Here is a 13,382-nt window from a genome sequence, read left to right on the forward strand (position 1 = left end):
AAGATAACACTATTAGGAGTTCAGTGACTGGTCGGTTTTAACCTTTAACCGGGTTCATCAATGGGTTTTTACTCTTCTTTATTTCCAGTGTTTATCATTTTATTTAATATTTTCCTTGAATGAAGTTGTTTTATCTTGTTTTATTACTTTGCTGTTTTAATGCATTATGACATTTTTAATTGTAGTCGTTTGCTTTTTTTGTATAGCACTTTGTAACTACGGTTTAAAAAGTGCTATATAAATAAAATGATTATTATTAATTAGGATTTCACGTCAATATTCTACTGTGTCAATTTATGCACCAGATATCTATCCATCTATCTATCTCCAGTTAAACACGTGAAATGTAACCAGCTAGCTCACACATTGAGTTTTATTTATTTTATTACATGCATTTCTTTTTCCATCTAAAATGTTTAAATTAGGTACACTTAAGGTAAGGTAAAACTTTATTGATCCCTCAGGAGGTCTCCTTCGGGAAATTGTTTGTTAGTTTGTTAGTGAGAGGAACCACTTGCAGCTGAACACCTCAAAGACCAAGGAGCTGGTCTTGGACTTCGGGAGGTCCAGGACAAAGCCACGTCCAGTGTCCATCAGAGGCGATGAGGTGGAGATAGTTGACAACTATAAGTACCTCGGTGTGTGGATGGACAGTAAACTGGTCCTGCAACACAGACCATGTATATAAGAAGGTTCAGAGTAGACTGTACTTTCTGAGGAGGCTTCGATCATTTAACATCCGCAAGAAGCTCCTCTGCATGTTCTACCAGTCTGTGGTGGCCAGTGTCCTGTTCTATGCTGTGGTGTGTTGGGGTGGAAATGTGTCCAAGAGGAGTGTCAACAGGTTGGACGGGTTGATCAGGAGGGCTGGCTCTGTGGTTGGAATGAAGCTGGACTCACTGGTGACAGTTGCTGAGAGGAGATCACTGGACAAACTACTGTCCATCATGGATGATGACAGTCATCCTCTGAACACTGTCATTAGTGAGCAGAGAAGCAGAATGAGTGCACGAATGCTCCTACCCAGGTGCAAAACAAATAGACTCAGGGACTCATTCATTCCTCGGGCTATTAAATTGTACAATTCAATGCATGGCGGAAAAAGAACACAGCATTCCAAGAAAAGAATTTGCTGCCTACAGTAAGATTTGGTGGTGGTTCCATCATGCTGTGTGGCCAGTGCAGGGGAATCTTGTTAAAGTTGAGTGGTGCATGGATTCCTCTCAATATCAACAGATTCTGGAGAACAATGTCCAGGAATCAGTAACAAAGTTGAAGTTGCGTCGGGCTGGATCTTTCAATAAGACAATGATCCTGAAAACTGCTCAAAATCTACTAAGGCAGGTGTGGGCAATGCGTCGATCGCGATCTACCGATTTAATAAAATATGATATAAGAAAATAGTAAAGAGAGCTCTGATTCGCTGCTGTGCATGTCAATCAAATGGTTATTGCGCCGATTGGTTGACAATTTGATTGACATGCACAGCAGCCAATCAGAGCTCCCGCCTCTTCCACTGAACGCATGGCAAAGTTCATATGAATTGAGAATAAAAAGAGCAAAACGTGCGACAGTCATTTTACGCAATTCAGAAAACGATATAGAATTATAAGCTTGTTTAAAAAAATACATATATATATCGAACAAGATAATGCGCGTTTGATCGCTACGAGAGTCACAGAAACATGACGTCAGTTCCATCAAAGTCAAGCTGCAGGTTCCAACCTTTTGTGGTCGCATCCTTAAAACACACTTAATACAACATCACATGATGACTATTTGTAAATTACCTTTATCTCACTAATATAATAAGAATACGCTGAAACCCAAACACGTGAAACAGTTGCAGGTGAGCCACACATTCTAATGACGTCAGAGACGATCAGACAAAGCGATTATCATGATAAGTTACTGCTTAACAGTTTCTATTCTCGTTAAACTTCATCTGAAGATGTTTTAAATTTTAAATAATCCACTTGTGTGATTCATATCAGACATGTTTAAAATTAACAAATATAAACTGTTAGTTTGAATTCAGGTTTTCATTTGTTTTTGTTTTTTCATGAACACAGAAATGGAGAAATTTAAGTCTTGTGCTTCATTTAAACATGATGGACATATTGAAATGGAGGCATGGAAAGGGATGAACCCGTCTGAATTCTTTGTTGATTTTGATGAACAAAGGAAAAGGACTTGAATCCGTGTCAAGCACAGATTCTTACACATGAATATTTTTTGTGCACCATTTGGGTTCGAATGAATGACCATTTTTAGTAGGAAATCAATGCAGTTCTTAGTACATACGAGTCTGAACTCGTCTGCAGTGGAGGATGAGATTTAACAAAGGCTGACACTGAGCTTAAGACCAGGTCTCATGGACATTTTTGGAAGTTACTCTCAGAGGAAAAGTATCTTCTTATGAGGAAATATGCTCCTCACTGACTGACTCTAGTTATTTATGTAAGTCAGTATTTATATGAAGATGATTAATTCCACACATTCTTCCATCATGACTGATTATCAGTCCATTCACTTCATTCAGTGCAAGTCATCTGAGTGAAATATGTAATTACTTATGTTGAGCAAATTTGATGAAGGTAGATCTTTTGAACTTGATCATTAGAAAAGTAGTTCGCAAACCGAAAAAGTGTGAGCACCACTGATCTATACACATGAGAGGAAGAAGAAAATAATAATAATAATAATAAATCTTATTTAAAACCACCTCTCAGGAGACTCAAGGTCGCTGCACAATAAAATCACAAATACAATACAATCACACAATACAATAAAATCACACAATACAGGTGGTTTTGAGCTGAGATGTAAAGAGGGAGAGAGAGTTCCAGTGACGAGTTGGGTTTGCATGGAAGGTAGAGCTGGGTTTCATCATCGAAGCAGTGGAAAATGGTGGTGAAAGAGAGACGGAGAGGGAAAGAATTAATGGCAGTGCTTGCAGTATTTCAATTTAATGTTTATTTTACATTCACCACAGAATATTGCATGTGATTAAGGTGAGGTAGTGTCTCGTTCTTTTTTGCAGTGTTCAGTGTTTTTTATTTGCAGTCAGTCTGGCTGTTGTCTGGAGAAAACTGTTAAGAATGGAGTCCTGTGGGTTATGATGCTGTAGGCTCTGCTGTGCCTTAGGTTATTCTTGCAGCGTCTGTGTCTGAGCAGAGGGTGATCAGTGTGGAAAAGACTCTGATCATTCCCTCTGCTTTTGTCCTATAACGCTCCTCATTCATGGTAGGAAGTTTTGTCCGGATAATCCTCTCAGCAGTCTTTATGACTCTCCTCTGCCACTGTGGTGTGACCATACCAGACAGTTACGCCTGTGGTGAGGATGCTCTCGATCAGTCCTCTGTAGGCCTGGATGAGAGGGACAGAGGATGAACATAGACTGTTGAGGAGAAGGTCGTAACACCTCAGACCTTCAAATACTGGAAGCATTTTTTCACTGCAATTTGTGTGTGTTTTCAGATCAAAGCTCCGTACATCTGCTGGTCCTGGACCTGGACCTGGACCTGGATCTGCTCCCAGCTGTGTGTCTCTGAAGAGTGATACGTCTAAGGGACTAGGAATTGACTTCAGAGGTGAACAGAAGCATCAGAGGTGAGAGATAAGAGGAGCAACATGAATGGATTGTAGTGTTGATCAGAGTTTTGTGTCTTTCAGGATCTACCAGAAGAAACAAGAAGAGTCTGAACTCAACTGTGATTCTCTGAAGAGTGACTGGTCTATGGATCCTCCTCTTAATTTCAAAGGTGGACAAGAGTCTTCAGAAGACAGGTGAGGTTTTCTGTCCCTCTTTGACTCACTGGTGTGATGTTGGGTCTGTACAAAGGTCTCTGAGGTTCCTTCTACTTGGACTGAAGCCCTCAGAAGTTCAGCACTTCATCACAGTTGACATGTTAGCATGAGCAACAGTCATGGAGACAATAACAGCTGCTGTGGGACAGACAGGTGCTGTTGGACTCATGAAGAAATCCACAACTTGATGTCAAATACAGTGAATTCATTTCACTGGATCATTCCATCTGTTGTTGAAGAAGTTTGTATCATGTGACGACCAACAATCTCTTCAGTTGTTGAGTCAAGAAGAAGAATTCTAAATAGTGCAACTACTTTTCTTCTCCTCCACCTGAAGTCTTGTGAAACTTGACACACAACAAATGTGATGAAATATTCATCAAAAGTCAAGTTTGATTTGAGTGTTTTTCTTGTGATGCAACATTCACGTGGATCATATGAGCGCCTCAGATGAAGGTCACTGATGTGTGAGAGAAAATACTTCAAGTGATTTAAGAGTCACTGATTCAATGATTGAGGGAATTTTGAGTAGTCAAAGACTGTTAGTTGATCCTCAACAATCATTCTTTCACTCACAGCTGTGTGTGTTTCTAACAGCAGTTAGTGACTCTTGGTGACTTCAACTGAAGATGTTCATGAATCAATGCAGCTCAAAACTTCTCTTTTATTGAGCTTCATGAACTACTCGTCAAAAGTGCTGCAGACAGTCGTGGAGGAAAGTCGACTCACAAGAGAAGAAGCAACAAACTGCAGCCATGAAAAATAAATCACGACTGAAGTGTGAGACAAACTTGTGTTTCACCTGGTTTTCCATGAATGTGGAAGATTCTATCTTAGGTGGTCTGCACATGGAAGAGTCAGAGTCTTGCTCAGATCATTGGTGTCCTTGTAGAAGTAGACAGAACTTATTGACGGCCTGATGTTCTTAACAGAGAGGATCAGCAGGTCTCGGATGTTCTCAGTCTCCAGTGTGTCCAGCAGCATCAGACAGATGTGGACTCCACACTTCAGATACGTTCAAGTCTTTAGCCTCACCTGCTGACTACAACAGCTGCTAACTCACCAGTCAGCTGCTTCTGCTGCTTCATGGAGCTCTGATCCTTGACAACTCCACCTGTCAGCTTCATACATGAAGTAAAAGGTCTGGTGTGGCTGAGACTGTTTAGTTTTAGAGAGAAGATGAGATTTGAATGTGACTCAGACTCTCTGGTCCTACTCTTGAAGAAAGTATTGCTCAACAGGTCCTGGTTAGACTTGGACTGAGACATACCTCTGGTGACCTCTGTAGGTCACATGACCATGTCACATGTTTGTGTTTCAGTTGCTGGAGGACAAGGTCATGACCCTGGTGAAGAAGGAACTGGAGAGAGTGAAGAAGTTTCTCAGACCAGGTGAGCAGAAACACCTGGATGATGAGGAGGAGGAGGAGTTGAAGTGTGAAGAGGAGCAGATGAGGAGCAGCAGAGAAGCTTTCCTGAAGATCATCCTGAACCTCCAGGGGAGCATGAAGCAGGAGGGCCTTGCTGGTCTTCTGTGGGGAAGTAAGAGGATTTGGACCTTTTGAAAATGAAGTCTTGAATCTATTAGAACATTTGAGATTGAAATTCTTGCAGCTGCTGACAAGATTGATCTTTAGCTTCTAGAATCTTGTGACTCATGTGACTTCTCTTCTTCAGGAAGTCTTGCAGGAAAGTGTCAACGACGGCTGGAGAGGAGCCTGAAGAAGAAGTTCCACACTGTGTCTGAGGGGTTCGGTGAAGCAGGAAACTCTTCTCTTCTGAATCAGATCTACACGGAGCTCTACATCACTGAGGGGGGCACAGACCAGGTCAACCAGGAGCACAAGGTCCGACAGATCGAAGCAGCCACCAGGAACCAGACCAGACCAGAAACCACCATCAGACAAGAAGACCTCTTTAAGGTAAGGTAAGGTAAAACTTTATTGATCCCTCAGGAGGTCTCCTTTGGGAAATTGTTTTTTACCAATAGCCAGCAATTTTCATAAACAATAAAAAATAATACATAAAAAATAAAATAAGATAAGAAGAACATAAAGAGGAAGAACAAGATGACACAATCTAAGTCTAAAGACAAAGACAAAGGACATAGGTCAAGGAAAGAAAAACAACAAAGACAAAGATACAGAGACTAACATGGAACAGAACATCCAGATACTTTCACTCCACTCCTGCCCCCGAACTCAGAATTGTACAATCTAATAGCCCGAGGGATGAATGAGTCCCTGAGTCTATTTGTTTTGCACCTGGGTAGGAGCATTCGTGCACTCATTCTGCTTCTCTGCTCACTGATGACAGTGTTCAGAGGATGACTGTCATCATCCATGATGGACAGTAGTTTGTTCAATGATCTCCTCTCAGCAACTGTCACCAGTGAGTCCAGCTTCATTCCAACCACAGAACCAGCCCTCCTGATCAACCTGTCCAACCTGTTGACACTCCTCTTGGACACATTTCCACCCCAACACACCACAGCATAGAACAGGACACTGGCCACCACAGACTGGTAGAACATGCAGAGGAGCTTCTTGCAGATGTTAAATGATCGAAGCCTCCTCAGAAAGTACAGTCTACTCTGAACCTTCTTATACACATGGTATGTGTTGCAGGACAGTCCAGTTTACTGTCCATCCACACACCGAGGTACTTATAGTTGTCCACTATCTCCACCTCGTCGCCTCTGATGGACACTGGACGTGGCTTTGTCCTGGACCTCCCGAAATCCAAGACCAGCTCCTTGGTTTTTGAGGTGTTCAGCTGCAAGTGGTTCCTCTCACTCCAGTCCACAAAGTCACATATCAGACTCCTGTACTCGTCTTCGCTGTTGTCCCTGATGCATCCAACAATGGCAGTGTCGTCAGCATACTTCTGGACGAGACTCAGCTCTGAGTTGTAGCAGAAGTCTGAAGTGTAGATGGTGAAGAGGAGAGGGGCCAGTACTGTCCCCTGAGGTGCTCCTGTACTGCACACCATAGTGTCAGACTTGATGTCCTTCAGCCTGACATCAAGTCTGGCAAGTTTAAAGCCTCACCTGAGAGAGACCCACCAATCAGGAGCCTGGGAAGACCCTCCTGACACAGAAGGTCACTCTGAACTGGACTGAAGGCAAAGCCCACCAGAACTTCCACTTCATGTTTCCTTTCACCTTCAGAGAGCTGAACCTGCTGAAAGAGAAGAAGTTGAGTTTGGTGGAACTTGTTCATCTTTTCTTTCCTGAAACCAAAGATCTCAGCAGCTTTGAAGAATTCCAGGTTCTGTTCATCCTTGACGGTCTGGACGAGTGTCGACTCCCTCTGGACTTCCTCAACAGTCGGGTCCTGACAGCAGCTACAGAGTCCACCTCAGTAGACGTCCTCCTGACAAACCTCATCAGAGGGAATCTTCTTCCCTCAGCTCGTCTCTGGATGACCACACGACCTGCAGCAGCCAATCAGATCCCTCCTGAGTATGTGGACATGGTGACAGAGGTCAGAGGGTTCACTGAGCCCCAGAAGGAGGAGTACTTCAGGAAGAGCTCATGTAATGAGGAGCAGACCAGCACCATCATCTCTCACATCAAGAAGTCCCGAAGCCTCCACATCATGTGTCACATCCCGATCTTCTGCTGGATCACTGCCACAGTTCTGGAGGACATGTTGAAGAGCGGAGACACAGGACAGCTGCCCAACACCCTGACTGAGATGTACATCTACTTCCTGATGGTTCTGTCCAAAGTCAAGAGGATCCTGAGAGCAGCAAGATGATGGAGTCTCTGGGAAAACTGGCTTTTGAGCACCTGAAGAAAGGAAACTTGGTCTTCTATGAATCAGACCTGACAGAGTGTGACATCGACATCCCAGCTGCTTCACTTTACTCAGGAGTGTTCACTCAGATCTTCAGAGAGGAGAGAGGACTGTACCAGGACCAGATGTTCTGTTTCATCCACCTGAGTCTTCAGGAGTTTCTGGCTGCTCTTCATGTCCACCAGAACTTCATCAAGTCTGGAGTCAACTTGCTTGATTCACCACAACCATCCAGTCTGTCAAGAATGTTTAGAAACAAACTTCCAATCAAAAAATTCTACCAGAGAACAATCAATGAAGCTGTAGAAAGTCCAAATGGACATCTGGACTTGTTCCTGCACTTCCTTCTGGGTCTTTCTATGCAGACCAGCCAGAGTCTCCTGACAGGTTTATTGAAACAAACAGGAAGAAGCTCTTGGACCAATCAGGACTCATCAAGAAGAAGATCAGTGAGAATGTGTCTCCAGAGAGAATCATCAATCTGTTCCACTGTCTAAATGAAGTGAAGGACACTTCTCTGGTGGAGGAGGTCCAACAGCACCTGAGATCAGGACGTCTCTCCACAGATCAACTGTCTCCTGCTCTATGGTCCACCCTGGCCTTCATCCTACTGTCCACAGAGGAACATATGGACGTATTTGACCTGAGGAAATACTCTGCTTCAGAGGAGGTTCTTGAGAGGCTTCTGCCGTTGGTTCAAGCTGCAAATAAAGTTCTGTAAGTGGATCATTGGAACATCTCTGAAGATATAAACATCAACGTTCGATTTCCTGTTTCATTTTATTCAGGCTGAGAGACTGTAAACTGACAGAGAGAAGTTGTTCACTTCTGTCCTCAGTCCTCAGCTCTCCGTCCTCTAGTCTGACTCAACTGGACCTGAGTCACAACTACAAACTGAAGGATCCAGGAGTGGAGCTGCTGTCTGCTGGACTGGAGACTCTCAGGTCAGAACATCATTTCTACAGCTTCAGAGCTTGAGTCACAAGTAACTAGTAGGAGTCAACTCTCGAATCACAAGTTAAAGTTAATTCTCATATCAACTCACAAGTCACAAATTCCTAGTCCCAGTGAACACTGAAGTGACAAATAACTAGTCCGAGTCAAGTCTCAAGTAACAAATCCAGAATCTGAGTCGACTCTCAAGCCCCAAATCACAAGGACTTGAGTCACAAATAACTAGTATGAATCGAGTCACTATTAATAAGTCCCAGTTAACTCGAGTCACAAATTACGAGTCTAAGTCACGAGTCAGATACTGTAGGTGTGAGTCGAGTCCAAGTCGCTGACTCGAGTCTCCATCTCTGCCAAAAGTATTGTCTTGAAATATGGAAGGAGATTATTTCCAAATATCAATGAAAAGGTGACAGTAAACTCTTGATTTGACCCTCGCAGGCCTCCATATTCAAACCTGGAAATACAGAGAAAACATTTGAAATCTGGAGATTTAAAGACACGACACATGTTTGAACAATGATGGAGGGAAACTTTGAAGACTTTGATGAATGAAAACATAATTAGAAGTAGAAAATAACAAGTTTATAGAAAGAAAACTTTATAGAAATCTTCAATTGAGACATTTTCATGAATCACAAATAAAAGGTGTCACCAGATGAAAACAAGTTGATCGATGTATTGATTGATAAACAACCTCCTTCAAGAATAATCTACAAACATCTTTGTTTTTCTCATGACTATTATTCATTTATTTCTATTGTGACTTTAGTTTTTCTTCTTTTTCTTCTCTTGTGTTTGTTTCTGGTATAAAAACAACATCAATCCTCTCACAACAGTCTCTGTGTATCATGTGACACTTTTATAAATAATGAAACAAAGTCAGGAAAGTGTTGAACTGATGAAAACATCATTATTTCATGTGTTTGATCAAGTTGATCCTGATTGATAGAAAAGTCTTCAAATATTCACATAATCATGTGATGATCTTATGAATGTAAAAAGTTCAGTGTGTCCTCAAATCAAGTCTTTCAAGTCAAAATAGAGAAAAAGTCACTTGTTGACGACTCTCGTCTCTTTCACAGGCTGATCTACTGTCGGCTGTCAGAGAGAAGTTGTTCACTTCTGTCCTCAGTCATCAGCTCTCCGTCCTCTAGTCTGACTCAACTGGACCTGAGTGGCAACTACCTGCTGGATCCAGGAGTGGAGCTGCTGTCTGCTGGACTGAAGAGTCCAGACTGTCACCTGGAGACTCTCAGGTCAAAACATCATGTCTTCAGTTCTTCTGGTCTCATGATTTAATGAAACTGTTTCTCCTTCATTACAGTCTGTCAAACTGTCAGATCTCAGAGGGAGGTTGTTCTTCTCTGGCCTCAGCTCTGACATCTAACTCGTCCTATCTGAGATAGCTGGACCTGAGCTTCAATCATCCAGGAGGACCAGGACTGGAGCTGCTGTCTGCTGGACTGGAGAGTCCAGACTGGAGGCTGGAGACTCTCAGGTATGGACGGAGCAGCAGAACTCACTGACTGAGCTCCAAAGATCTTCAGACTGAACATGTGATCAGAAGCAGACAGAGATGTGAGTGTGTGACGCTGCTCAGACTCTTCATCTGAACTGAGCACATGAATCAAACTCTCAGAGCTTCTCCATGTTCTCCTGCTGGACTCCAGTGGAAGAACAAGGAGCCAGTGTTTATAGATCCATCTTTGTTGTGGTCAACACAGTCATGAAAGAACGTCCACTTAGCAGCATGAAGTCATGAAACATTTGAAGTCAAATGAATCTGATCTTCTCAATGTTTCTTCCTCCAGGCTGGATCACTGTAGACCACAGAGATCAACATCTGGAGATGAGAAGTGTAAGTTTGATTTGATTGATGGATGAGAACTCCTCAAGTCTGTCAGCTTCTCATGGAGCAGTTGTGATGTTGGTGACTTCATGTTACACTTGAATCTGCTGATGGAGCTTCATCAAGTCCAGGTCACTGCCCAGAACACTGGTCACCAACATGGTGTCCAGCAGCAGCTGGTGAGGAGCCTCCTTGCAGATGTAGAAGCAGCAATGTTGACTTTCCTCATCATCTCACACTCATTCATTCACTCTTTGACTTGAGAGTGCAAATGAAGATCATCACGTTCTCAGTGGAGTGAGAAGATCTCAGTGCAGCATCTCACCTGGATGATGGTGGAGATGAACGCAGAGATGTTTCAACAACATGAAGAAACATCATGTTAGCTAAATGCTAGTTTAGCTGCTGACTTCATATGGACACACTGGGGTCAATCAAATGTGACAGTCATCTCCTCACGATTATTATGGGATGTTCCAGTTCTCCTGGTTCTTCTCTGGAGGTGGTCCCAGTCTCAGAAGACTTCCCTTTGGTGATGATCTCCACTAGATGTCAACAAACAGAGCAGCCCTCCCTGGCTTGCTGGGACACTGAGTCCATGATTGGACTTTCATCACTTGTTGTTCAGTCGACTGTAAGATTTGAACCTCAAGTACAGCCGAGCACATGTCAGGATCTTCTGATGGTTGATGTTCTGATGATGCACACACGTGACAACATGAATATGAAGTGTAGCGTTCATACTTCTGTCACTTCTTTCTCTTCTTTTATTCTGACAATAAAGTGCATCAGTCTCCATGAAGCATAAACCTGACGACCTGAAATACAATCAAAGAAAACACTTGTCTCTGAACTGAAGCAAAAGTTGATCATTGACTCTATTGTTGACACAGGTATCAGAGGCAGATGCTCCAAACTTGACAAATATGTTCTGAAAGACTTTTATTTTCATCCAGTTGTTTTTCTGCTGGATTTAAAAAAAAGCCATGAATTCATAAATTGACATTCAACTGAAGAAATGAAGAAGATCTGAGTCACTGTAGTCCGAGCATATATTTTACAAGTGGATTGACTCATATTTAACAAAATTAATCCTAAAAAATTCAAATAAACGTGAAGATGTTATTTTTACCAAGACTCGAAATATCACTTAAAACACAGAAAAGCACAAAAGTCCTGTTTATTAAACTTCCTTTTTCCTACATTACTTACACTTCACCACTAGAGGACACTTTTGTTTTTCTTATACAAGATAGCAATAGAGACACTAAAACACAATGATACTGTTTTGGGCCTGATTCCATACAGAGGAACTCCCTCTTCCACTGTAATAATCACACAAAACAAGAAGTACACAAAACATCCACAATTAATTACAAGTCTTGTATAAGTTTTATACAAGACTACTTTTAGTCTTGTAACCTTACAAAACGTACTAAACTAAAACCCCTTAAAGATCCCACAAGATCGCGTTTGTATATTCCGCTCATTACATCATCCATAAAATTAGAAGTAAAACTAGCATTTTTAAAATATCTATCTAAGAACCTTTTTTATTAATTATTATTATTATTAATATTATCCAAGCACCCTGTATCATAACTATATTTATGACGATTTGAACGGACCAAACAGTTTGAAAATCGGTCCAGGATTCAGCAAATAATTGTAATAATATAAAATAATTAAAACATCTAAATAACTATTTTAAAAAATCAAAATAATTATTTAAAAAATACTGGTTGTACTACTAACTCTGTCAGCAGACGAGGAACTGTCAGAAGATGCCGGACTTCTGTGTCACTTATGGATCTCGTGGGATCACGTTTCACAGGTAAAATGTAATTAAGGGATAACATAGTATGGGCAGGTTGTTATTAAATTATTGATTATTATTAATGTTTAGCTCTTTTGTCATAAATTGTTTATGTAAATCTACTCAAGTCCAGTTGCATCAGAAGCAGACCCCGCTGCAGAAAAACATTTAAGGGGGGGCATTACATTTTTTCAGGGGGGCACAATGGCTCTGGAACTCCTCGCACACACAGAGAAATAATTCTCCCATTACTAAAAAGTGACGGTTGATCCCAAAATCTAAAAAATAAAATAACAACCAACAACAAATGTTAGTGCTGTGTCCATTTATTAAACTAAAGCACCAAAGAGCTTCACTTCTCCTGAACATCAGCACTGAAGTCAAGCTGAACACTGGATTGAACCATCAAATACGTTTTCATCTTATTGAACAAAATCATGTCAGGTGTGATGTGTGATCTGTTTGACTACTTAATGAAGCCCAGTTGCTGAAAAATATGTTTTTTTAAAGGGCACCAAATGACCATCATGACAATATAGGCTATTTAGTCATTCGACAGGAGCCTTGTTTTTAAAAGGTACAATAAAAACAATACTGAACTGAGCCCAAGTCCAAGGCAGGTGTCTTGGTGGGTTCAAGTAAAGGCTTTAGCTGCAGCTACTCTCTCAGTTTGAATGTTCACTCCAGGGTTCAGGTTGACTTCAGTGTGTTTTCAGTAGACATGGATGGCGCTGCTTCCTGCTCGCTCTCCATGTTAGGAAGATAATAAACAAACATATTTTGAATCCCGGATTGCTGTTAGCGTTGTTGTGTGTTCTCACATGGAAATAAGTAAAGAGTTGAGCTACAACATTGTTCATTTACAACACCTGTAATAGGATTACAGGGCTTTGGCTTCGTTCGACAGGGCAGAGGGTTGACCACTCTTATGTAAAAAGAACGGCCCCCCAATGCCCGCCCATGCCGCTGGATCTGCTCACCACATAACTTAAAGTGACCCCGATCACTGTCTTTTATTGCCCTTTAAGATACAGATGTCCACAAGACCAGCTCAATCAGTTTACTCTCACTTAAACCCAACTCTCCAGACTCATCATGACCATGTTTTGAAGTCATTAAGTTGTTTCCTTGTAGGAAAATCTCGGCGAACAACA

At 41.7% G+C, this 13,382-nt stretch overlaps 2 protein-coding genes and 1 long non-coding RNA gene across 3 annotated transcripts; all 3 read left to right on the plus strand.

Annotated features, from left to right (window-relative positions):
* Positions 1-3,579: 3,579 nt before the first annotated feature.
* Positions 3,580-4,873, plus strand: LOC148083839 (uncharacterized). Its single transcript, XR_015710754.1, has 3 exons — positions 3,580-3,612; positions 3,676-3,789; positions 4,743-4,873. It is a non-coding gene; the product is annotated as an uncharacterized LOC148083839 (long non-coding RNA).
* A 231-nt stretch (positions 4,874-5,104) lies between these two features.
* Positions 5,105-5,740, plus strand: LOC148083840 (uncharacterized). Its single transcript, XM_087785609.1, has 2 exons — positions 5,105-5,351; positions 5,487-5,740. Exons 1-2 carry the CDS (start codon positions 5,117-5,119, stop codon positions 5,738-5,740), a joined length of 489 nt encoding a protein of 162 aa, XP_087641735.1. The 5' UTR covers positions 5,105-5,116.
* Positions 5,741-6,932: 1,192 nt separating this feature from the next.
* Positions 6,933-10,134, plus strand: LOC148083841 (uncharacterized). Its single transcript, XM_087787033.1, has 3 exons — positions 6,933-8,326; positions 9,646-9,819; positions 9,888-10,134. The coding sequence occupies exons 1-3, from the start codon at positions 8,238-8,240 to the stop codon at positions 9,967-9,969; spliced, it is 345 nt and encodes a 114-aa protein (XP_087643159.1). The 5' UTR covers positions 6,933-8,237; the 3' UTR covers positions 9,970-10,134.
* The last annotated feature ends 3,248 nt before the right edge of the window (positions 10,135-13,382 follow it).

Source organism: Callionymus lyra, chromosome 3, assembly GCF_982586985.1.
Source record: "Callionymus lyra chromosome 3, fCalLyr1.hap1.1, whole genome shotgun sequence".
Lineage (NCBI taxonomy): Eukaryota > Metazoa > Chordata > Actinopteri > Syngnathiformes > Callionymidae > Callionymus > Callionymus lyra.

Excerpts from the sequence above, each read along its gene's own strand:
- LOC148083840 (XM_087785609.1), top strand. The coding sequence starts at position 5,117 with ATGTTTGTGTTTCAGTTGCTGGAGGACAAGGTCATGACCCTGGTGAAG. Across the intron at positions 5,352-5,486 it reads TGCTGGTCTTCTGTGGGGAA|GAAGTCTTGCAGGAAAGTGT; the intron begins GTAAGAGGATTT and ends TCTCTTCTTCAG.
- LOC148083841 (XM_087787033.1), top strand. The coding sequence starts at position 8,238 with ATGGACGTATTTGACCTGAGGAAATACTCTGCTTCAGAGGAGGTTCTT. Across the intron at positions 8,327-9,645 it reads CAAGCTGCAAATAAAGTTCT|GCTGATCTACTGTCGGCTGT; the intron begins GTAAGTGGATCA and ends TCTCTTTCACAG. Across the intron at positions 9,820-9,887 it reads TGTCACCTGGAGACTCTCAG|TCTGTCAAACTGTCAGATCT; the intron begins GTCAAAACATCA and ends CCTTCATTACAG.